Below are 24,155 nucleotides of genomic sequence, written 5' to 3'. Positions count from 1 at the left end.
ATGCACTCTGACAAATGCATTGTGAGTCCTATTTTTCTGGTATTTTTATGATTTTGGTTAAATCACTAAATTTCTTCTGAGTTTTTTTCTTCATCTTGATGAGATACTATAAAACTTTCTGTGCTTATGTTATTATTAAGACTCATAGGGATCCCTGGGTGGCGCAGCGGTTTGGCGCCTGCCTTTGGCCCAGGGCGCGGTCCTGGAGACCTGGGATCGAATCCCACTTCGGGCTCCCGGTGCATGGAGCCTGCTTCTCCCTCTGCCTGTGTCTCTGCCTCTCTCTCTCTCTGTGTGACTATCATAAAAAAAAAAAAAAAAGGACTCATAAAATGTGTAAATTTAGAGATAGAAATAATGGTATGTTACTTATGAGAAGTAGAGTATCTGAGGAATGGCAAAAATGAATGTTCTTTTTGGATATAGATATGCAGATCGTGCAAAACAAATTAAGTGCAACGCTGTTATCAACGAGGACCCCAATGCCAAACTGGTTCGTGAATTAAAGGAGGAGGTGACTCGGCTAAAGGACCTTCTTCGTGCTCAGGGGCTGGGAGATATTATTGATAGTAAGTGAATTAAGGATCAACATGCTACTCTTTTCCTCTTCAGGGTTCCTAGATTTAAACTTAGATTCAAAGAATTTGGTGAAGTTAGATGGTAGAAAAAGGCTTTTTTTTTTTTTTAACTTAAAAAAATCCAATGAAAATAATCTCAGAATCTTTCTTTATGTAGTATGTAGTAGGCTATCCAGGTGAACTCATGGAATTAGTTTTTAAAATGTAAATATTTACTGCTTGCATTTTTAATAGATTTTCATTTTAGATTATCAGTGAAGTTTATTTGGAATGTTGAACTTACTCTTACTGAAATATTAATCACTTCATAAAAATGTTACTTAAATTTTTTTTTTTGTATTAGGGGCTTCTCTGGATTAATGTAGTAGCAGTAATATACATGTAACAAACCCACTGTTCCAGTCTCCTTTCAGAGAAGATAAACTTTGAGTGATATCTTTCCCTTTCTGCAAAATGATTGAAGAATACTCCTCACCCAGTTCCCTCTGAACACATGAAGGGAAAAATATCCATTTCCTGTCAAGCTGAAGAATTAGACTTCCAGAGAGAATTATTTTGCAGCATTGTTTTAAAATTAGTCTTTTTTTAACCTCAGCGATCTGCCTTCATAATGCCTAATTAGAAGTTGAGTTAACTGGACGTTTCAGGTAGAATAGCATATATGGGTTTATTTGACAAAATATTTTTTTATTTTTTGAGTGAAAAATTAATAGTTTGGAATTCTAATAAGATTTTCAAAGTGTCTTCTAGTTTAGTTCTTCTTACTGATTAGTACCTGAGTTTAAGTGAATAGAGTGTGCAAAATGATAATATATTCTTAGTATTAATTTTTTTCATCTTCACAAATGCCAAATGCTGCTCTGTTCCCTCTCTGTGTCACTGCTGAACCTGAACTTTGACCCTTCTTGTATTTTCCCTCCTGCTTACCTTCAGTTGATCCATTGATCGATGATTACTCTGGAAGCGGAGGCAAATGTGTGTATTTCATGTATTGGTTATTTCCAGTACTCTTAATTTGCTAATCTGCCTCTGCTGGATCAGCCTTAAAATGAGCTTTGCATGCCAGCAATCCTAACAGGGAAATCCCAGACAGAGCATACTGTAGATTCAGAAATGATCCTGTTTTTGCCCTTCTCCATTTAGCAAACACTACTGTATTTCAGTTCGTGACTTAAGTAGTCAAGAGGCGTAATCTCTTGCTGCTTCTCCTCTTCAGTTTTTCCACTTATGTGATTAAACTGAATCCAAAGTCATAGAGGATGATTGATGATAGCAATGACAGCACCTCACATTTCCTGAGTGTTTATAATGTGCTGGGCTCTATTCTAGAGAATGAATGTATTCTCTCATTTAATCCTGTCACTGATTCTGGAAAAAGTTCCATTATGCCCATTTTACCAATGAGGACACTGCTTGCATCGGGTGGTTAATTTGCTCCTGAGATCTCATGGTTTCTGTGTAGATTGGATAGTATAACTCAGAGCCCCAGCTTTTAAAAATCATTACCTTTCTGGCCCCTTGAAATCCTTCAGGGTCCGATTATTTAATAGAAAAATCCTTTTAAATTAGTTACGTAATTCTGAGCCTTGCTGTGCATATAATTAAAAACAATCACTTCCTGTTGGCTAAACTGCCCATGACTATCTCTGTGAGTGTTGGATTAGCTTATGCTGATGCTTAGTTAGTTTCCTCTATATCTTGGGCCTCAGTTTACATGGTGGTTAGGAAAACCTTTTCTTTCCCTCCTTTTCTGGAATTAGAAATTAAATTTTAAAAACTTGAGTGTATAAGAGGGCATTTTATGAAGGATCACACTAGTTTGTTCTCTCCATAGGTATCATTAAGTTGGTGAGGACATGATTTCTTACCCTTGTAAGATAATTCATGAGGGGATTTTTATCTTAGAAGAAATGAAGAATATGGGCAGCCACGGTGGCGCAGCGGTTTAGTGCCGCCTGCTTCCCAGGGTGTGATCCTGGAGACCCAGGATCGAGTCCCATGTCAGGCTCCCTGCATGGAGCCTGCTTCTCCCTCTGCCTGTGTCTCTCCCCCTCTCTCTATCGCTCATGAATAAATAAATTAATTAATTAAAAAAATAAGAAATGAAGAATCTTGACTTTTTGGTTGTTTTAGATTTTAATTGATTTGCTTTTTCAGTTAATGAGGCACATAATAGGGCTTGACAGGGAGGAAATGCATAGGAGAAAGCAAATGTAGCCCTGGCCACTGTGATGAGGCTGGGCCTTGAAGACACAATAACACTCCAATACAGAGTGACTCTTGGACTGGAACAGCTCTGTCTGAGATTTCCAAAGCTGACTGATACCAATGTGAGAAAGACACCATCTTGTTCTTGCTTTTGTGCTCCAGGTGGTGCTGCTATCAGCTTGTTGCCTCTTTTGAGCAGTTGTGGCATCTCCCAAAATGCTATGCATGACTAAGTTTTAATTTTGTCTCCATGCAGGAAAGCAGCCCTGACTACTTCTGAATTTCCATTTTGATCTACTTTAATTTCTTTTAGGGCTTGCATGTGTCCATTGGATCTTCTAAACTCCACCCATCGTATTCTTTCCTTCCTTGCTGCCATCACCTGATGGCTGGTCTTTTTTTTTTTTACTCCAGTTCCTATCCCACTTTTAAAACTTGCTTGTTTTCCTATGTTCTATATTTGCAGATGGTGGTTTTCAAACTGTCTTGAATCAACCACTGGTTTCAAGGGGTTTCAAGAACTGGCTTTGATTAAGTAGAGATGAGTAGACCCAAAGAGGACAAATAATAATGTTTTCTGACTCTTTGTATTGACTTGTATCATTTAAGGAAAACTTAGTTTTGGTGTGAATTTTAAGTATTGTAGTTTTTTCAAATTTTAAACATGAGCTAATTTAAAAACTAGAAATCCATCAATACCTATGTTTTTTCTCTGGTGTTTGACAAGGATGACTAATGAAGGAAAGTACAAACAGCAAATTAATGAATTTTGTGTTTGTGGCTCTTTTTATCAAAACTAAATTTAAAAACAAAACTTACAGTTCTACTAAAGACCTTAGTAAGTGAAAATATATCCTTGAAACTTGCATTTCATAGGAACTTGGCTTACTAGTGACTCATGGTAGTACTGTTAGAGTAAGAGCCTTACTTTGCAATAATTAGCAAATAGCCTTGATTTTTGCTTACTCTAACAGATTAATGTAAACTGTAACAGCTTCATTAATTTGCTAATTGTTCTCCCTGTTTAGGTAATTGGCCTTGAGTTCTTAACCAGAACTTAACATTCTTGTGATTTCTACATTGACCTCTCCTTTTTTTTAAAAAAAGGCATATTTTAAAGATCCTTTTTAGCATGTTAGAATGTTGCTATACAAAAGGACACTACAGATTTTTGTTTGACCTGTAATATCTTCTTGGGAATTTTTACTGAATGCCATGAAATATTGGGCTAGGTTGATATTACTGATAAATAAATGATCATCTTTTTTCCTGTACCATTACAAACTACTGGAATTTAAGAGTAGTGTAAATCTAAAATGTTGTAGATTTGGAGCTGTAGAAGGAATAAAAGGAATGTAGCATGTCTTGTTTATAGGAGACTGCCTGAGCATTATCCTTTGAGGCTCTGGTTACGCCCTTCCATATACAATGTTAACCCACCCTGGGATTTTTTAGTTTCTAAATTTTTTAGTTTCAGAAGTGGTTGTTAACCTCTAGGATACCAGTATTAAGAACAGACATGTTTTAGAACTGCCATCTAGAACAATTATAACTTGTCTTTGTATTATAACGTGTCTTTGTCTTGGCGCTTTAATGCTATCCTTTCTTACGCTGGTGTTCCTTCCTGTCTTTTTTCTCCCTCTGCTCCTTTCCCTCTCTTCCACCTTTTCTGCCTTCCCTTCTTTCTGTCTCCCAGATCTGAAAGATTTTCAGAACAATAAGCATAGGTACTTGCTAGCCTCTGAGAATCAACGCCCTGGCAATTTTTCCACAGCATCCATGGGGTCCCTTACTTCATCTCCATCTTCCTGCTCACTGAATAGTCAGGTGGGCTTAACATCTGTGACCAGTATTCAGGAGAGGATCATGTCTACACCCGGAGGAGAGGAAGCCATTGAACGTCTAAAGGTAAGTAATAATTCAAACTGAATGAAAGGTGTTTTAAGTAGCTCACAAAGCAGAGTTGGACTTAAAAATCGCTGAAATTTCTGTTCAGGATATGAAAGAACTTTCTATTAGAGGTGTCCTGAAAATGGAATTTGCTGCTTTATAAAATAATTTCTTTTTACCAGAATGCTTGAATTTGACATGGCCAGGCAGAGGCTAGAGAGATGTATGGGCAGGTGATAGGTTGGCCATGAAAATAACTGATAAATAGATGTGTCCTTTAATTCTGAGGTAGTTTATAAGTCACAGGGAAATTGTTTAGTTGGAAACTTGTTAGAAGTACTTGGTTTCATTTGAAGATGGAATTCTGTATAGAGCCATGTTTGTGTTAGTAGAATAAATAGACAGCTGAGAGAAAGTTTGAACAGGTGAGTAGCTATACTAGGTTTATGCAGAGACATGTGAAATGATAACTTGTGGAAGCTCACAGAAAGTTGCTGCCATGAAAGGGCTGACTCCTCCCATGCTGGTGCACAGGGGATCATGTGCTATGCGCTTGCAGCCTATGTGTGCAGGTCCACCTGCCATGGTACGGAGTTTTGCTTTCACGGTCTGTGGTTGGTTTTGTTGAGTTCTTTCTTGTCTCTCTTCATGAATATGAAAGTGAGCAGAGCAGTACCTGCTGACTCCTCACTCCTGGTTTCTCCCTTCCCCTCAGTGACTGTAGTGAGAACAGACCTTGCCATCCATCAGATCACTGCGACAGTATCACAAATGCTTTTTCTTTCCCTGCTAACTACATCCAGGGTGATCATTTATTTGATCCACACTTTTGGGCCTGTGTGTTTCTAAGTGCCAGGGCAGGAAAAACAAGGAGGGCAGAGAAAGGTTTTTTCAGAAGCTGGGAATTGCAGTTGTGCTTGCACCCAGCAGGCCTCTTTATGTGGCGCTCAGTATTCTCCACAGCTGCTGCTGCTTGCTTGGGGACTGTTGAGAACAATGGCATACTTTGACAAATGAATGATGGAAAAGGTTTGGGGAGCCTTTTCACCACTAAAAGGGAATGACACTTGATAATTAAAGATGGCAAATGCTTTCGCTTTGGTTTTCAGGTGAGACCAAGAAAGATTTTGTATGAAGCATGGGACTCTGCTTCTTAGCCTACATTTTCCCTCAGCATTTTTTTACTCACTTTTAAAGTGAGGTATTTCAGAAACAACAGTAATGTTCTTGTTTCTTCCTTCAGAACATGTTTGTAGGAAGTGGGTAAAGTTCTGAAATACCTAGCGAAGGGAGAAGGGTGAGAAATCTTTTCATTAATTGTTGCAAATGGAAGGGTAATTTCTGCTATTGTAAAATTGCCTTTGAAATTGTAATAAAGGCGTTAGTGAAGCCCATGCAGGCTAGCTTTTTGTGTCTGTTTTTTCACTATGGGCATTGGTGACAAAGTTGCTGTGCAGGGTTCTGTTTGGATCAGTGGGGGAAATGCAGGGGTTCTCTGGGAAGGAAGTGAAATCTCCTATTTAATATAAAATGTTCTTTATTTGGGGGGGATTTTGAATCTTACTATATTGCCTATTAAAGCCTTAGTGTACAAATAAGATTATAATTTCCGTTAACTCAGATCTTGACGTAAAAGAAAAAAAATTTCCTAATTGCCAAGTGGGACCAACTGAAAATAGTGTTGGAAGTTAGGAGTCAAGACATTAACCAGACCCTTTAAGAATTAGGTCATCCAGCGCCTTGCAAATAGTTTCTGGGGAATAACACTGCTATTATTCAGGGAACCCTCCCCCAACTTCCAACTTCCCACCCAAACCAAAACAAACAAAACTATTACTTTTGTCACAAAATGAATTTCTCTGTTTTAATTTTCTCTTAAGTCAACATAAGCGAAATCTTCCATTTTCCCTAGCTTTAGATAATTGCTTCTTGATGATTTTGCAATGCATCTTGAGTTTTTAATGCAGCACAGCAGTCCACTGAGGCATATGCGCCTTCGTTCTGCTTCAGTTTTGTGAACAGTGAGAATTCCGTCCAGCAGACCTGGGTAGATAGCATCTTGCATGCGCAGGGGCAAGCTGTGGTTATACCACAGAAGTGCTTGAGAATTCCTCGTTTTTAGACTATTTCATTGTTGAGTGTGTAGGAGCTGCATTCCTAAGACAAGATACTGCAGGAGAAAAATACTATAATGGAAAACAGGAATAGAAGAGGTTAATTTACTTTCCTAACCTTTTATTTCCCTTTGCTTCTCTTTATTTTTTATTTCAGAAATACGATTAGTTGGCAAAATACTTTTGCAGAATGTGTTACTACTGCTTAGTTTTTTGAATAGCTTCTTGCCTTGAGGAAGAGACCCATGTTACCCCATCATAAAGATCTCGACCCCTCCACAAGCCTCTCTGGCAAAAGAGAATGTAATGTAATTACTTTCAGTTTTTAATCACAATTCAAACTGAATTGGAATGTGTGTATCCTTGATTTGGATTCTTACTCAGTAAGAATTTAAATACGTAACTATAGCTACTATGTGGTAACTCTGGTGCTTGTTTATTAGTCTGGCATCAGAGTCAGTACTGAGTGCCATCGGGTAGGCTTGGACTATAAATATCCATAAGTATCCACTACAGAAGCACGCAAGGGCAGATGCTGTGCTAGGCAACCCGAGGGCCCCACTCTTGGAAGGCACTTGTGGAGCATGCTATGTTCAGTACAGTAAAACCTTGGCTATCTGATGGCTTCAAGGAATGTTCCATGTAGTAAGCATTTATTTAACCTTTTATATATCACAGTTTAAACTGTGATTTTTTTTTTCATGGAAGTATTTCTAGCTTGTTCTGTGGATTTCTCTGCCACCTGAAACTGAATCATGACAAAGAAATTAAATTGTGGTTAACTGTGTGAACATGATTATTAGTGAGTGCTACATAGATAGGTAGACGTTCATAATGTGAGTCGAGTGGTGCCTGAGTCCAATATGTCTTGGAGCTTTAAAAAGTTCCTGATGGGGATACCTGGATGGCTCAGTGGTTGGGTGCCTGCCTTCAGCCCAGATCGTGATCCTGGGATCTGAGATTGAGTTCTTCATCGGGCTCCCTATGGAGCCTGCTTCTCCCTCTGCCTATGTCTCTGCCTCTCTCTCTGTGTCTCTCATGAATAAATAAATGAATCTTAAAAAAAAAAAAACTAGTGAGCTCAGGAACTTTTTTTCCTCAGGTTAGTAGTTTTTTGGGGGGAGGGGGGACTTTTTTGTATGTACTACCTGCGGGGAAGAAGAACTCTTTTTTTTTTTTTAATTTTTTATTTATTTATGATAGTCACAGTGAGAGAGAGAGAGAGGCGCAGAGACACAGGCAGAGGGAGAAGCAGGCTCCATGCACCGGGAGCCCGACGTGGGATTCGATCCCGAGTCTCCAGGATCGTGCCCTGGGCCAAAGGCAGGCGCCAAACCGCTGCGCCACCCAGGGATCCCTCAATTTAATCTTAAATTGGGTTTCTAGAGTATGTTATAGACAGCACTGGGTACCAGTGTACCAGGCCTGCCTGCAGAGTAAGTAGACAACTCAGAGACCAAAAGCCATCTCTTGTCAGTCAACATCTCAGTTTTATTTATGCTAAGTGTGCTATTCAGACTTAAAGAAATAATATCCTTGGCTCTTTCTTAATTGGTGGTGAGCGGTTTTGTAGAATATTTTCTTCCTTTTTCTTTTTCTTTTTTTTTTAAGATTTTATTTATTTATTTATGAGAGATACAGAGAGAGGCAGAGACACAGGCAGAGGGAGAAGCAGGCTCCATGCAGGGAGCCCGATGTGGAACTCGATCTCGGGACTCCAGGATCATGCCCTGTATTGAAGGCAGATGCTCAGCTGCTGAGCCACCCAGGCATCTCTGTAGAATATTTTCTTTAAAGCCTATTAATTTCTGCCTTAATTGAAGAAAGAACATCAAGAGTCAAGAAACTCTGCTCTAGTGGCTCAGGAAGTAGTGTGGCCTCAGGTTAGTCTCTTAGTGTCTCTGGTTCCCATTTTCTTTATCTCTAGAATGGTTCTGTAATAAATGGCTTTTTCTAGCACTGAAGTTTTGTTCAATATCATTTTCTTTAACCTTCAGAGTTTTAAGAAATAGCTTTTTAGACAATATAAAAATTGCAACATGAAGCTGTTGCAAAAAGTAGTACCAAATTCAGCTAATTCATTAAATCTCTTTTACAAAGAGATCATGTCCTGATTTACCCTCCAAGTGGAAAGTAAAATTAGAGAGTTCACATTAGAGTTGGCATCAGAATGACAACAGGATCCCTAGACAGTGATTTTGCTACCTTGGGGTGAATTTACAGTTGCCCCAAAATAGAATAACTTTCATACAGCCATATAGATCTCTTATCAGACATGGTCTTTTCCTGAAAATAGTCAACCAGGAAAAAGAAGATATTTAAGTTCCTCATGGGTCGGTTTGTATTCCATTACGTCAGTGGTTTGTGGGCCACACTCTGCATAATAAGCACTAGTCTAGATGCTCTGGTTTAGGCAGCCTGTTGTCCCTAGTCATTTGTTTTCAAAGTTACCATTTTGAGATTGTAAAGGTTTCTCTCCAGCAATCTTTAATAAGCCTTACTATCCTATACAATATGGATATGGTACCAGTTCATCTTGTATTTGCCCTTTCATGATCCTATGCAAAAGTATTTAATGCTACTCTGTTAAGAGTTGTTTGAATAACTTCTGTGGTGCTTACTGACCACTTGGTTCCTGGTTCAGTTGCTTTCCTGGCTGTCTCTGTCCTTCCTTAAATTGTATGGGTGTTTTTGGTTGCTGGCCCTCTAGTGTAGCCCATTGGTTCCTCTCTTAGCTTGGGAGGGGCACGTGCACTGCATGTTGAGTCAGTCCTCTTGGAAGCTGTTGTAGAGATGCTGTAGAGATGCTGTTCAGGTAGCTGTTTTAGTCTTTCATTCTCTGTGAGTGTCCAGAGGGTTAATGACAGCCAATTTAGGTGGTTTGTCTCTTCCTCTCCACCATTCACAGTCCCTCTGCAGACTTGTTCTAGCATCTCCCACTTTGTGACTGGCTCTCTTCACAACGAGCACTTGATTTTCAATGGCCCCTTTATGTGGACCCTACTGATGCCCATGCTGTGTCTGACTTTTCCAACTCGATCGTCAGTTTTGCTCTCTGCCCTGCTTAGCTGGTTGTTCTTCACCATTGTCATGATCATCATGATGCTCTGCTGTTTGTTTCTCCTGATTCCTGTATTCCTTTGCTTTTGCAGCTGCTGCCTGGAATTTAACATGCTCCCATGCCTCGTTCCAGAAAATCAAATCACAGACACCTTAGGGTTGATTGTATTATATGCTCGCTGTTTCTTTCTATGTAGATAATTATGTTTTCAGATCCCAGAGGCTTCTTACAATAGCCTATTAAATGAATCAAACAGTGAGTTATTTTGTAAACTGTGCAGGGTTTTCATCCTGAATCACTAGCGCTGCCGTCATCAGAACTGTCATCTCATCACTGTTATGCTCCTTGGCATCATCATTTGACTTTCTAATTTTGGCTCCATGACTAGATCATCTTCTGCTTTTTGCAGAAGAGCTTTGCTCATCCTCCTTTCAGGTCTTCCTCCTCTTTCCATTTTTTCACTGAATTGATTCCTACTTGTCCTTCATTCATAAGTCTAAGCATTATTTTTGTGCTCACCCATTCTCCAGCAACTTGTGTATACGTCAGTTCTAGCATGTGGCACACTCTTCTGTTGTTTTCTTCTGCTCTACCCATTCACAGTCTGCAAGCATGCTGCTGTGGTCACACTGTGATTCCTGGAAAGTGCCAGGCTTTTCTTAGCTCTTTCTTTGTGTGGTAGCTCCTGCTCTTTTCTCTACTTGCACAGAACCTCCTCAGTGAGCCCTGTTCTAACAGCCCTATTCCCAGATGCTCCCTCATGTACTCTTTTCCTTTTCTTGCTTTTTTCCCAAGGCACCTACTGCTATCTAATGTACTATATATTTGAATTATTGATTAAAATTGATTATTTCAGTCTCTTTACTAGAATGTAAGTCTCACGAAATCAGGGCTTTTGTTCCCTGCCACATCCCTAGTTGCCTGAAACAGGGCTCAACATATAACGTAGTGATATATAATTACTGAATGAAGGAATCATCATTACTTCTCTCTCCCTAGTATACAGTAAACTCCTTGAGAGCAGGAAACAGGTTTTAGTTCTTATATTTCTGGCATTCATAAACACTCAGCAGGAGACTAGGAAGCTGTCACTTCAGTGGCTATATGGCTTTGGCTGAGGTTAATACTAACCCTTTCTATATCAGGTACTGGGTTGTGTTCAGAAGGGTATTGTGTTGTAGAGGAGTTAAAATATCATTCATTTACCCTTCAGGTTCTTCTCTGTGGCTTCTACAAACAAAAGGCAGATTAATAAGAGAAAAACACACAAATTTATTTATTATGAGTTTTATGTGACATGGGAGCCTTCATAAGGAAAAGCCCAAAGAAATATATTTTTTTAAATTTTTATTTATTTATGATAGTCATCAGAGAGAGAGAGAGGCAGAGACATAGAGGGAGAAGCAGGCTCCATGCACCGGAGCCCAACGTGGGATTCGATCCCGGGTCTCCAGGATTGCACCCTGGGCCAAAGGCAGGCGCTAAACCGCTGTGCCACCCAGGGTTCCCCCAAAGAAATATTAAACCTGAGCATGTTTTTGCTAGGTTTGATAAAGAGGGACGAGTTGTAGAAAATTATGATAGGACCTGTGGGAGACTTATCAGGGCCTATTTGTTCACATTCCTCCTGGTGGTCCTCCATCTTTGGAGATGAGGATGTTCCTTCCCTTCAGGTGTAAGAAGGCACCTTTCATGAGGACCGTAAAACCTGTTTGAGGAGATCAGGGTCCTTCCTGCAGATAACATTTCTCAAATTACTTCAGCTTAAAATGGTCAATATGCCAAGATGCTGTTTCTAGGTGAACGTGTTCTGAGCCCCATCGGTGTTTTATGGTGAAATTATGGTGAGACAAAAGCAATAAATTGTTCTCTTGTGGAAGTGGCTGTCAGAAATAGTGTCTCGCTTTGTGGGATGTTAATATTACTCTTCTTCTATGCACATGGACATACTCATTTTTAGGGTATTTTTGCTAGGGCTTAGGAAAATTTCTATATATATGACTGATTTAATGTTAGCCCTAGTCTTCATGATCTTATTGCACATAATATTAAGAAAGGAAAAAAGATCTTATTGTATTAGATTCTGCCTCATACCCACAAAGGGCATCGTGTGCTTCTTGCTTTCTTTCCTGGACGTAGCACATACATCATAAGGCTCCTCTCCACTTTAACTGTGGACTTCCTCCCTTAGGAATCGGAGAAGATCATTGCTGAGCTGAATGAGACCTGGGAAGAGAAGCTGCGTAAAACAGAAGCCATCAGAATGGAGAGGTCAGCAAGTTAAGCTCTTGAGGTGTCTGCACATTCTCAGGGGAACTGGGATTCCTTTTTATAAAAGAAGAAATTGAGCTGAAAGTAAAAATGAAGTCCCGTCCCCCCACCCCCCTGCAAACCAACCACAGAATAGAACAGAACTCAGCCTGTTCTGGGCCTTCCCCCAGCAGAGCTTATATAGTCAGACGTTCTCTTGGGAGTCTTGTGCTCATTACCATACTGCATGGCGCTCATAGTTCAGGTAAAATGGAAGATATTGAGGAATTGAGGGTTTTTTGTGGGGTGTTTTTCTTTTTTTAACTTTCTTCAAATGGGAAAGGGGCAGAGGGAGAGTGAGAATCCCAAGCAATCTCTGCACCCAGCATGGAGCCCAACTCAGGGCTCGATACCATGATCCCAAGACCATCAAGAGTTAGACGCTTAACCAGCTGAGCCACTCAGGCACCCTGGGATAGAGTTTTACTTTGCAAAACAACCACCTTTGATAAAGGCCCAAATAATAAAGCTCTCTAATGATTGTCTATGAGTTCTGTTTTATAGAACCTTTTACATAAGAGGTGAAATAGTTTTAGTTGCAGAGTTTTATTTTTTTTAATAAATTAATTTCTTATTGGTGTTCAGTTTACCAACATATAGAATAACACCCAGTGCTCATCCCGTCAAGTGTCCCCCTCAGTGCCCATCACCCACTCACCCCCACCCCCCTAGTTGCAGAGTTTTAAAATCCCTTTTTTACTTTAACCTCTCAGTTCTCTACCCTGACAGTGAACATAACCTGAAATAATACTTTTCCTATTGGGATGAATATACATTTAAAAAAGGTCAGACTTGTCTTCCCCCTTCATGGAAGGTGAGGTAGAAGGGAGTGCTGATGTATTGATGCAGTGGATATACCAAACAACTAGAATGTTCTTTATTGGGATTTTAATTTAGAATTGTTGAATCAGTATGATGGTGTGCATGGGAGGGTCACATTTGAGAAAATCATCACATTATGGACAATCTTCATATATCAAAATTACTTTCTGATTGCTTTCTTAGATTTTGAAGAAATGGTTCTTTGAGTTAGATGTCTGGCCTTAAGGGATATCCCTCTCTTCCTTTTTTTACGTTAATAGGCATATTATTTATGAGTTACTGTCTGCCTCCAAAGTCTGATGAGACAAAGTTGTTATTTGGATGAATACAACTTTACCTAACATGGGAACAGAATTTATTTTGAATGTTCTCTTTCTCTTAAATTTTCATGAATGATGGGACAGATTTTTCACACTTGTATTACTAAGATGGACAATAGTTTTTTGCTCTGCATGCTTTACTTACCAGTTCATATGAGACTGATTTAAGTGACATTTTGGTATTGGTATTCTAATGTGCTTGTTATTTTTTTCTAGAGAGGCCTTGTTGGCTGAGATGGGAGTGGCCATTCGGGAAGACGGAGGAACCCTGGGAGTTTTCTCACCTAAGAAGGTAGGAAACTGTGTTGTGAAACTCAACCCAACAGAAGTATTTCCTGTTTGTCTTGGTCACTGAGGCACTTCTGGTCTTTCAGGGTTGGCCCCTCCTTTTTAATTTCAGACATTTCTTTTCTATTTTTTTAAGATTTTATTTATTTATTCATGAGAGATACAGAAAGAGAGAGACAGGCAAAGACACAGGCAGAGGGAGAAGCCGGCTCCATGCAGGGAGCCCGACACGGGACTCGATCCCGGGTCTCCAGGATCATACCCCGGGTCAAAGGCAGCGCCAAACCCCTGAGCCACCGGGGCTGCCCATGACATTTCTGATTTCATCATATAGTACAAGGGCAGCCTATTTCTAAAATGCCTATCATCATGTTTGCTGTTTACAAAATAAAACCCAAGGCAGTAAATCTAACTTTCAGTCATGATTCAGTATATTTACTCACGTGTAGTGTTGTTTCTCTTAAATTCCCAGCCTCTCACCTAGCATACCTTGCTTCAGTTTGGCTACTCTTTCTATGTAGATTTTCCCACAGATGCCAGCAGGCCTGATGTATAATTCTTTGGAAGCAATTTCAGCTATTCAGGTTTGTGTAGAAAAGTACCACTCAAGTTTGTTTCTGTAGTTTGTGTTACAGACAACCACTGTCCTGAGTGAAGCAGTCCTGTCCTCACCCTTCTAGCCTCCTCTGCTCCTTTCTTAGTTTTTTTTTTTTTTTTAAAAAGACCCCGGTAGTTAGTTACCCTCCTACTTACATAATTTTAGTTGTTCGATAGTAGATAATCTTATAGCTAATTAGAATAGTAAGGTAGGTTTTGTTTTGGGTTTTTTGTTTTGTTTTGTTTTACTAAGTTGCTTCCTAGTTATTCTTAGGTATTGGAAAACTGTTATCAGATGATTATTTTTGTGTGCTTCTTATATGATAATAATAGAACACATACTGATTTACAAAGCAAATATATTCATGCCAGTAATAAATGATTCTTCATTTCAGATGACCCCAGATTGGCTATCAGAGACTTACACATGTTTTGCAGGGTCTCATGATGATTTCTCTAGGTTGGCATAGAATGAGCAGGGGGTTTTCCCTTTTTGTTTTTATGTGGTAAGAGGTATTCCTAGTTTTTGCTAGAATTCTTTTGGTTTGGTTTTTCTGTCAAGGTCAGAACTTTTTTAGGAATTACAGTGCATTATTTTCAACAAAGAAGATCTTTTTTTTTTTTTTAAAGATTTATTTATTTATTTATTTATGATAGACGGGGGGGCGGGGGGAGAGAGAGAGAGGCAGAGAGACAGGCAGAGGGAGAAGTAGGCTCCATGCCGGGAGCCTGACGCGGGACTCGATCCCGGGACTCCAGCATCGCGCCCTGGGCCAAAGGTGGGCGCTAAACCGCTGAGCCACCCAGGGGGTCCCCCCAAAGAAGATAGTTTTAAAGGCATTTTAGGGTACCTGTTATAGAACTGGAATAACAACACAGTGTTTTATATGTCTATATTGCCAACACCTGTGATTTTTAGTTTCGTAATGATTCCTTCAGTAAGACATTATTTATTGAGATATCATACTTAAAATTGTAGAGGTTTTAGCAGTTATAGATTTGATCACATTTGTGCCTTTTTGTGTATATTGGAAGAGATTTTACAATCTTTGAGTGTTAACTATATGGAAAAATTTTGTAACAACATGTAAAAATATGACATTTAACACAAGTCACAAACAATTTAAGTAACTGTTGTGATATAAACCATAGAATTCCACACTGAGGTCTGTTTCCAAAGCTTTTTCTTTCTTTAATTTTACGCATCTTGTTTTAACTTTCTAGACTTCCTTAGAAAAATAAGGGGTACATCACTGGCTACATTCAAATTCAGATTTAGAACCTGTTTCTGATATGTTAACTTGATTTTAATAATCATTGCATGATGTGTGTGTATATTAAATTGACACATTGGACACCTTAAAAAATCATGTTGTACAACCTAAATGTATATAATTTTTACTTGTCAATGATACTCTCCATAAAACTGGGTTGGGGGAAATAATTTTAATGCAAGGGGAAGCAAAACCTGCTTTCTATGATTCCGCTTTTCTGAGGCCAGTGTTGTGATGGGCTTTCTAGAACACTACCCACAGAGGGCTTTGACTTTCTCAAACCAGCAGAGTTCTTAAACTACAGAGGCAGGTGCTAATGTAGAGCTTTTTAAAATTTCTTTTTAATCATCTTTCTCATTCCCTGCTCTCATCTGATTCTTCTTTCATTTTTCCACATTTGCTGGCACTGTCTTGAGTAGATTTTGACCCCAAGACCATGTGACTTATTTTTGGATTCCAGTGGGGTATTTTCACCAAAGAAGGTTGGTTTTTCAAAGATTTTAGAAATATTAGAGTTAGATGAAGAGGATTTTTACAAGATATGTATATTGTTGAATGTCAGTAATTTTAATTTTTCTTTAAGGTAAAGATTAATAAACTAAAGACAATAACTGGTACCATGGAAGAAGTGATAAAAATTATAGAGGGAAATGCCAGGAGATGTGGGGACATTTTTTTTTTAAGATTTATTTATTTTAGGGGGAGGAAGGGCAGAGGGAGGAGAGAGAGTCTCAAGCAGACTTCACACTGAGTGCAGAGCCCAATGCAGGGTTCAGTCCCACAACCTTGAGATCATGACCTGAGCCAAAACCAAGAGTTGGATGCTCAACCAACTGTGCCACCCAGCCGCCCCATTCTTTTTTAAAGCATTTTTATAAAGTAAATGAAAATTAAGTATTTCTGGAGATTGTAGGAAGGGAAGATAATTTTCCCTCTACCCTTTTGAGTTCTTGGCTGAGAGCCTTGTAATAAAAGATTAATAAGAGACAAACCGAAACAAGTTTATGAATGTATATGCCTCATGTATGTGAATGTGTCTGCCCAGGGTAAAATGATTGACTCCCCAAGATGGCTTAGAAATCAGATTTAAATACCATCCTGGTAGGGAAAGGGGAGAAGGGACATAGACCTCTCAGGAGGGAATAAATGATTTTCGGGAAAGAGGAAGGGCCCTTGGGAGAATAGATGGGAGAGGTGATCGTTTGTGACAAAGTCTGTCTGGGTGTGGTATCGACTTCTGGTGTCCTCTCCTGGGACACAAGACCATCCTCCTTGGTTGATGGACTCCCAGAAGGGACAAGACAGCCGAGGTCATTTAGGAGAACTTATCTTCAGGCATGATGGGAAGCAGTCAAAGAAAGCCTCTTCCTGTGTTTGCTGTTTTTCTGGTGCCTTCAGCTCAAAATAATCAATATGTCAAAGTGGCATATTTTGAGGTTGCATATTTTGTTACCCTTTAAGATTTTTGTTCAATTAAGTACAAAAATTATGATTAACCCATCCAGAGAATCAACCTGTCTTTATTTTTCTTTTGTATTTTTCATGCTTTGACATTATCAAGAATTGGATCTTGTTCTTTATCCCTGAACTCATGCTTTTAAATAGAATATATTAGTGCAGTTTGAGAAGGTCTGAAGAGTGTTTTCTTTGTTTAATGGAATTGCAGCTAGGAACTAGGAATAAATAAAAGACCTCCCTCTTTGAGGGATGGTGCATAATCCAGGAAGCCATTGGCTTCCTGTAGATCACTGTAACTGTCAAGCCCGCCCAGTGGTACTTGCTCCAAATTGATCATCTGTATCCTTTTTCAGACCCCACATCTAGTTAACCTCAATGAGGACCCACTAATGTCCGAATGCCTGCTTTATTACATCAAAGATGGAATTACAAGGTATATTTGTTTCTTTTGGTCACTTACTGTTTTCTGTTCTCTTAAACGATTGAATAAAGGGAAGTTGTTTGTTGAAAAATTTGTTGTAATGATTTGCTGTTTTTCACGTCTGAAATAGTTACACACTATCCTGTCTTCCCAAATTATGTAAGTGCCTTAGTCATCTGAACCAGTTAACATGTAGTTTTCCCTAAAAACTCTAAGTAAAATTTTTTTTTTCTAACTTCTTATATGAATTCATTAGGGAGATTAGTTCACTCATGTCTTTTTATAAAGCTCAGCGAGTTACACTGTTGTATCGTAGCTCTTTGGTTTCTTATTCTAATGTAGGGAGGTTGATTATATGTGAAAATAAAATTTGCAGTTGAAAGCCTCTGATAAAAAGAAACGATACCTTTTTTGTACATACCAAAGAATATTCTTTGAGAGAAAGAGGTTCGTTGTTTTCAGTGCTTTTTGTGTCTGAATTTCCCTGGGAAACACTTCCCCTTGTGTTCAGGGTTGGCCAAGCAGATGCTGAGCGGCGCCAGGACATCGTGCTGAGTGGGGCTCACATTCAGGAAGAGCATTGTATCTTCCGGAGCGAGAGAAACAACAGTGGGGACGGTGAGAGCTCCTGTCGTAGCTTTTCCAACAGCCTTTTAATTCTAGATTATTAGAAATCCCCAAGGCTTGCTGTTCCCTGTCTCTTTCAGTGATGCTTTCTTATACAATCTAATATTTGAAAATGGAGAAACCTGGCCTGCTTAAAATGCAGGGACAGACATAGCTATTTTACATGAAAATAGCCTGGACAAAAGGAGCTCTTTTGTGGCTGCCAAGATCCAAGCAGGACAACATAGGCAATTAGGCTTGGTCTTGAATGTTAATTATTTACTAGACAAGAAAGAAACAAATACCCTGAGTAGTGGGAGATTTGAAGGACCTCTAATCTTAACCCACGAGAGCTTATTTTTATCTAAAAGGGAAGAAAAAGTCAATCTTGATTTTTGCCTGGGTTACTAACAAAAAACAATAATGTAATGGTATTTTTGTGCTATATGACTCATTCCTTTCGTCAAAATATTAGCTGCTTTTAATCTTAAGTTTCAGGTTAGTACCTATATCTTATACTTAAGATTTCCTTTTTTTATGGACTGAACTGTCAGATATCACCAAAACTAACATTCCAGTCTTCTTTTGAGGGTTGTCAAATGCATTTAACTGTTTCTTTTAGCCATACCCCAAAATGGTTTTGATACCCTAAAATGAACTATTATATAGATGCTTTGCCACTTGGTTGGTTACAGGAATGTATTCTAGTTACCCTGAAACCTCATGGTCATCTCCTTTCCATTGTTTTATTACAGTGGTTTGTGATGCTAATACTAGTTTGTGTTCTTAGTTATTGTGACCCTAGAGCCCTGCGAACGCTCAGAAACCTATGTAAATGGCAAGAGGGTGGCCCAGCCTGTTCAGCTGCGGTCAGGTGAGACTGGGAAAGTTGTTTTGTTTTATTTTAAGTACTTTGCTTTTTCCATTTTTCTTTCCTTTTTTTTTCTTTTTTAAATTTTATTCATTTATATGAGGGGGGTAGAGAGAGAGAGACCGCATGCAAGAGGGGGTAGGGGCAGAGGAGAGGGAGGAGGAAGCAGACTCCCTGCTGAGCGGGGACCCTGTTGTAGATAGAGCTCAGTCTCAGGATCCTGAGATCATGACCTGAGCCAAAATCAAGAGTTGGATGACTGACAGAGCGACCCAGGCACCCTTGAGACTGGGAAAAGTTTGAAGTCTTCAATAAAGAACATGTTTGTGTGAGCAACTCTAGCTTTGGACTCTTTGTTTAAAGACTGACTTGTAATAGTCAGCATTTGGATGTCTGTTCTTGTAAAACTCCAAAAACTGTCTTTTTGTCTTAGGGAAAGGGACGGGGAGAGAGGTTTTAAAACCTAGATAGGTATACTTTTAAAAAATGGCTTCTTAACTGCTTCTGTTTTGTACTAGGAAACCGTATTATTATGGGTAAAAACCATGTGTTTCGTTTCAACCACCCGGAGCAAGCACGGGCAGAGCGGGAAAAGACTCCTTCTGCTGAGACCCCCTCTGAGCCTGTGGACTGGACATTTGCCCAGAGAGAACTTCTGGAAAAACAAGGGATTGATATGAAGCAGGAGATGGAAAAAAGGTAATGCACAAATATGATGTAGCCTCCATGACTATCACTTCTTTTAACATCTGGTGTATATAACACTCATGAAACAGCCCAGTGATTTCACACATTTATTCTTTCTTCTCTTGTTTTTCTTTTCCTTCTAGACTACAGGAGATGGAGATCCTATACAAAAAGGAGAAGGAAGAAGCAGATCTTCTCTTGGAGCAGCAGAGACTGGTAGGAGTCTGTCCTGAACCCTGTGTTAGGAAAAAGGGCAGCTTACTCTCATACCATCCTGGTTCCACAGATAAGCACTCACCCCGATTGCTTGTCCAGCTCTCACTGATACCATATGCTATTCTCTCATTTCCTTAATGGAGAATGAACTTACAACTCCTGGTAGCCTTGGCCTGAAAAAGTGTCCATAAAGGTACAGTTTTGTGCCTATTATGTCTTAAAGTCAAATCTTTAGTTCTAGCAAAACCAAGTGCTTTTTGAGGAACTAGTGGGAGCTTTTCTGGTAGCCTTTGCCTCTTGATAGTGGTTTTTGAGTATGCATCAGTGGTGATTCTTTTAATGATAATTATATTGAATATTGAATTTGGTGGGTGTTTGCCTTGGTTTTGTTTCTGATCACCTGATAGTACTAATTCTCTGCTCTTGGGCTGACTTGGGGATTGTTCTTGTGCTGGGCAGACTTTTTGTTTTTTCTTTTTCTTTTTTCAGTTAAACTGTCTAAAAGTGCTGCTGCACAGTTGCATGTGTTCATCTTTTTCTGTTCCCCTGCATGGAGTGTGAGTTCTCAGTAAGGGTCTCTGTGGCATGTGGGAGGTTAGTAGAAGCAGGGGCTATGCAGCCCCCTCAGACAGCAAAAGGAAGCCTGGTCTCTCCAGGTTGAGAGGGTTCGGGTGAGCAGCCAAGAAGTTGGTTTAAGGTTGCAGCTGATAATGCTAATAATGGGTTTAGCATTTTATGATGTAAATTGATTCTCTAAGTTTGATAGGAATTGAATCTCATGAATACGCAAGTTGATCCATTAGTTAGATTTTCATTTTTAAAGCCATCCAGTTTTGGTTAACAAAGCCCTGGTCATAAAAGGCTTCTTGGCATTCATTTGATATGTAAGAAAAAGGTATAATAAACCTTTGGATACTGTGGATACAATTTAGGAATTTTTGAGATTCATAGTTCTTTTAAGATAAGGGGGTTTTAGGGAGGAAGCTGGGATACTGGTTTCTTCCCTTAGCATAAAGCACAGCATCTAAAATACTGTGTGTAAACTGCAGCCTTCTGGTCATTCTCTGCTTTGGAGAAGAGAGTCTGTTGCTAAATGGGCCAGAAACACCAGGGGCTCCAGCAAAAACAGCCAGGGCCACTCATTTCTTAGGCCGGGCAGTGGGTTAAACCAGTTAGTTTGTTATATTGGAAACTGTAGTGAAGTCCAAGAGATAATGGATTGTAAGAATAAATCAAGTGTTTGGGGCAAGATAATAGCAGTGTTCAAGTCCCTTCGAGAGGCCTAGTTGACATTTAGTTTTTAATGAAAACGGAAGGATTTGGCTACCGTGTGACTAGGGGCTTGAAAGGTTTGTGATACATGAGGAGCCTTTTATCTTAACGTATAATCTAATAACATGCCTCTGATGTTCTGTGACAGATCAAATGAGGACAGGTATCATTAAGCTCTGTGTATCATTAACAGTAGCACTTTGTTTAGTGCTTTATAATTTACAGGGAGCTTTAACATCCATCTTTTTTTTTTTTTTTCGATTCCCAAAACAGCCCTCCTTGATAGGAGTGTGTGTGTGTAAATAAAATGAGTAATATTACTTCCAATGTATAGTTAAGGAAACCAAAGCTAAAAAATGCTGTCTTGCTTACTCTTAAACACCTGTTAAATCATGGGTTTGAGGCTTAATCTTGGGTCTTCTGAATTGTTTCAGTGTCCTTTCCAGTAAGAGCAGTGCTGCTTCCCCATATGGGAGTTCTATTAAAGTACAGGTGCTATTTCAGTAGGTCTGAGGTGGTACCTGAGAGTCTTTTTTTCTAACAAGCTCCCAGGTGATAACCAATGCTGTTGGTCCCAAGACCAGCCTTTGAGGGACCAGGTGAGAAAGAATGATGATGGCTGGTGCTCTCCATAACCAAGAGCTGATGATCATTCTTTGCTCTGAAATAAAGATGATGACCGTTAAATAAAGGGAAAGTAATGTCTCTAAGACATTTTTAGTTTCCAGGGGACATACTTAGTTTGCAAGTAATCAGGTTCAAGTTGTCGTATGTTCTGTGTATCTGAAAACAAGCTAGGATTTTTAAGAGCAGCTCCTTAATGCAAGGATGTTGCTTTCCTCCTCTAAGTCCAATTGTCTATACCATTTAGATTTCTTGTCCTCCAGAGGAATTGATTTCTAATGCCTTAGCCTGAAGAATATCTGGCAGTAGCAATACTGAATAGAAAATACATTTTTTATGACCCTGTATTGGTCAACCAACAGATACATTTTGAATGCACCTTATGAATAAACAGAGAGGATACAAAGGAATAATTATTCAGTAAATATGCATTTAATATTATACATAATCATTTTTGCATAATGACAGCATTAAAAAATGGAATTCAGGCTCATGAGTTTTCTATTATGATAGTTCCCCAAGTGCGTCATATTGTCCCACTGCTGAACATTCTCTTCTAGTTAGTGCTCTATTACACACCTGGTCCTTTCTGTGCTTGCTTTTTCACCTACTTCTTTTAGGTATTTTCTCTCTTCTGTCTGCACAAGCTCCTTGCAGAGTCTCTTCAGGAGGTCTTTGTGTTGGGATTTAGTGAAAACGGAAGCATCATTTAGTGACATGAATTGGCCAGATCTGAGTATTTTTTCCAACCCTGCAATAAGTGAATCTAAATATCTTTAAATCTTTTTTGTTGTGAGATAGGGTGTACACCTTGGCACATAAACTTTGCATACAGAGTTTTTAGTGTTGTGGTCAGTATGGGATGTGGGGGCTATAAGGAGAACATATTCTACAAAGTCAATATGATAGTATTTTATTTTATTTGTTGGAGGAGGGATAGAGGGAGAGAGAATCTTAAGCAGGTTCCACACCTAGCACAGAGCCTGACGTGGGGCTTGATCTCACAACCCTGAGATCATGATCTGAGCCAAAATCAAATCAGATGCTTAACTGAATGAGCTACCCAGATGACCCTAATGGGACAGTATTTTAAAAAGAAAAAAAAAATGATGACCACTTAATTTGAGTTCCTTTGGATTTATGTAGACTTTCTTATTTATTTATGTTTTGTTTTAGAGTCTAAAGACCTAATCTCTATCTCTCAAGTGTAATATGAAAGCAATGATTAGAATATATGTTATTTTGTAGATTAGGTAGTATTCACTTCATCTTTGAACAATCTTGAACAGAAAAAAAGCTGAGATGGGATGAATTGATAGTTGTCAGTTATGTGGGAACAGTCAGAGTGTATTATGTAATGTAAAACTTAGCTTATACATACTGTAAGACCTTTTTTCTCTAATGTTAGTGTCCTCTTTTATCACTTCAGATTAAACATTCTGAGGCTTAAACTAAAAGTGAAAAGGAAAAAAGTATACAGAGTCTACAAATTTAACTCTATCTGTTGTTTTGTTACATTTTCAACTAGGTAGGGCTTATATGTGGGCTTAGCACCCATTTATGGACCAACAGAAATAATAAAGATCAGCACCTCCAAATTGAGGGATCAAATTATTGTCATTATTGTTAAAAGTTATTTTTTTAGAAATAACTGTGCATAGAAAGTAACTGTACATAGGATTCTTTGGCCTAGAAAGTAAGATATTATTTACTAGATGTAATTGTGGTAATCACAGCCAAGTGAAAGAGTACTGAGTTTTTGTTTTTGTTTTTTTAAACCTAGACTATCCTGAACTACTCTTCTAAGTGAATTGTTGCTTTTCCAAGGAACTTTTATTTCCTGAATAGAACTTCTTCTTAAGCCTATCCATCATAGGGAATTTTAAATCCAGCATTGCTTTTGTGTTATAAAGATATGCTTCTGTTAGTTAGGAACAATTGATTATTATCCTGATAACCCTTGAAGACTAATTAGTTGGATAGTTGGGCTGTTTTACTTGGTCCTAAAATAGCAGCCTGACTGCCCAACTAAAGTTTTTGAAAAAGAGGTAAAGCTGGAAAGACAGAATTAGAGACAGCATCTTAAAGTGGATCTATTTTACATAAGCAGAATATAATCTTTCTGTTTTATGTGCTGATAGGAAGAGTTGTCACTTAAAGTGATACTCCTCAAGTAGATAGAAATGCCGTGAGTTTTCATAGATAGAAAATATCTTGTATTTATTAAAATATTACTTGGGGAATTTTAAATGTTTAATGAGAGTATATTTGCCTAGCTTAATTTATGTTCCAGAAACTTCTTAAAATTTTGGAGGTGAAGTGTTTATTGGTTTAAGTGTGTGAAAACAAAAAAGGAGACTCACTATATGATCCTTTTCTTTTATGCTTTCTTGTTCTCTGGATAACAAACGTTAATTGTACAAATGTAGTGCATCAATTTGGCTTGACAAGAAAATAGTAAATCCAATATATGCTCATGGAAGGACTAGTTTCAAAACTCACTTGTCTTCTAGAAAAAACAGTTTGGTTAATAAGAAC

The 24,155-nt window shown here is 38.8% G+C and overlaps 1 protein-coding gene across 5 annotated transcripts in view; it reads left to right on the top strand.

Moving 5' to 3' along the window:
- KIF1B (kinesin family member 1B) overlaps positions 1-24,155 on the top strand; it is a 151,347-nt gene that overhangs the window by 64,195 nt on the left and 62,997 nt on the right. For 4 of the 5 annotated variants that reach the window (XM_055306773.1, XM_055306775.1, XM_055306774.1 and 1 more), the window contains exons 12-20: positions 427-569; positions 4,561-4,694; positions 12,043-12,122; positions 13,520-13,595; positions 17,274-17,353; positions 17,853-17,959; positions 18,738-18,821; positions 19,337-19,517; positions 19,649-19,721. In XM_055306773.1, coding sequence (XP_055162748.1) covers positions 427-569; positions 4,561-4,694; positions 12,043-12,122; positions 13,520-13,595; positions 17,274-17,353; positions 17,853-17,959; positions 18,738-18,821; positions 19,337-19,517; positions 19,649-19,721 — 958 coding nt within the window. Of the gene's footprint in view, positions 1-426; positions 570-1,511; positions 1,554-4,482; positions 4,695-12,042; positions 12,123-13,519; positions 13,596-17,273; positions 17,354-17,852; positions 17,960-18,737; positions 18,822-19,336; positions 19,518-19,648; positions 19,722-24,155 lie in introns of all 5 variants that reach the window. The other variant, XM_055306777.1, reaches the window with a different exon arrangement.

The sequence above is a fragment of the Nyctereutes procyonoides genome, unplaced genomic scaffold (genome assembly GCF_905146905.1).
Source record: "Nyctereutes procyonoides isolate TBG_1078 unplaced genomic scaffold, NYPRO_anot_genome, whole genome shotgun sequence".
NCBI lineage: Eukaryota > Metazoa > Chordata > Mammalia > Carnivora > Canidae > Nyctereutes > Nyctereutes procyonoides.
This window is presented reverse-complemented; position numbering and strand designations above follow the sequence as displayed.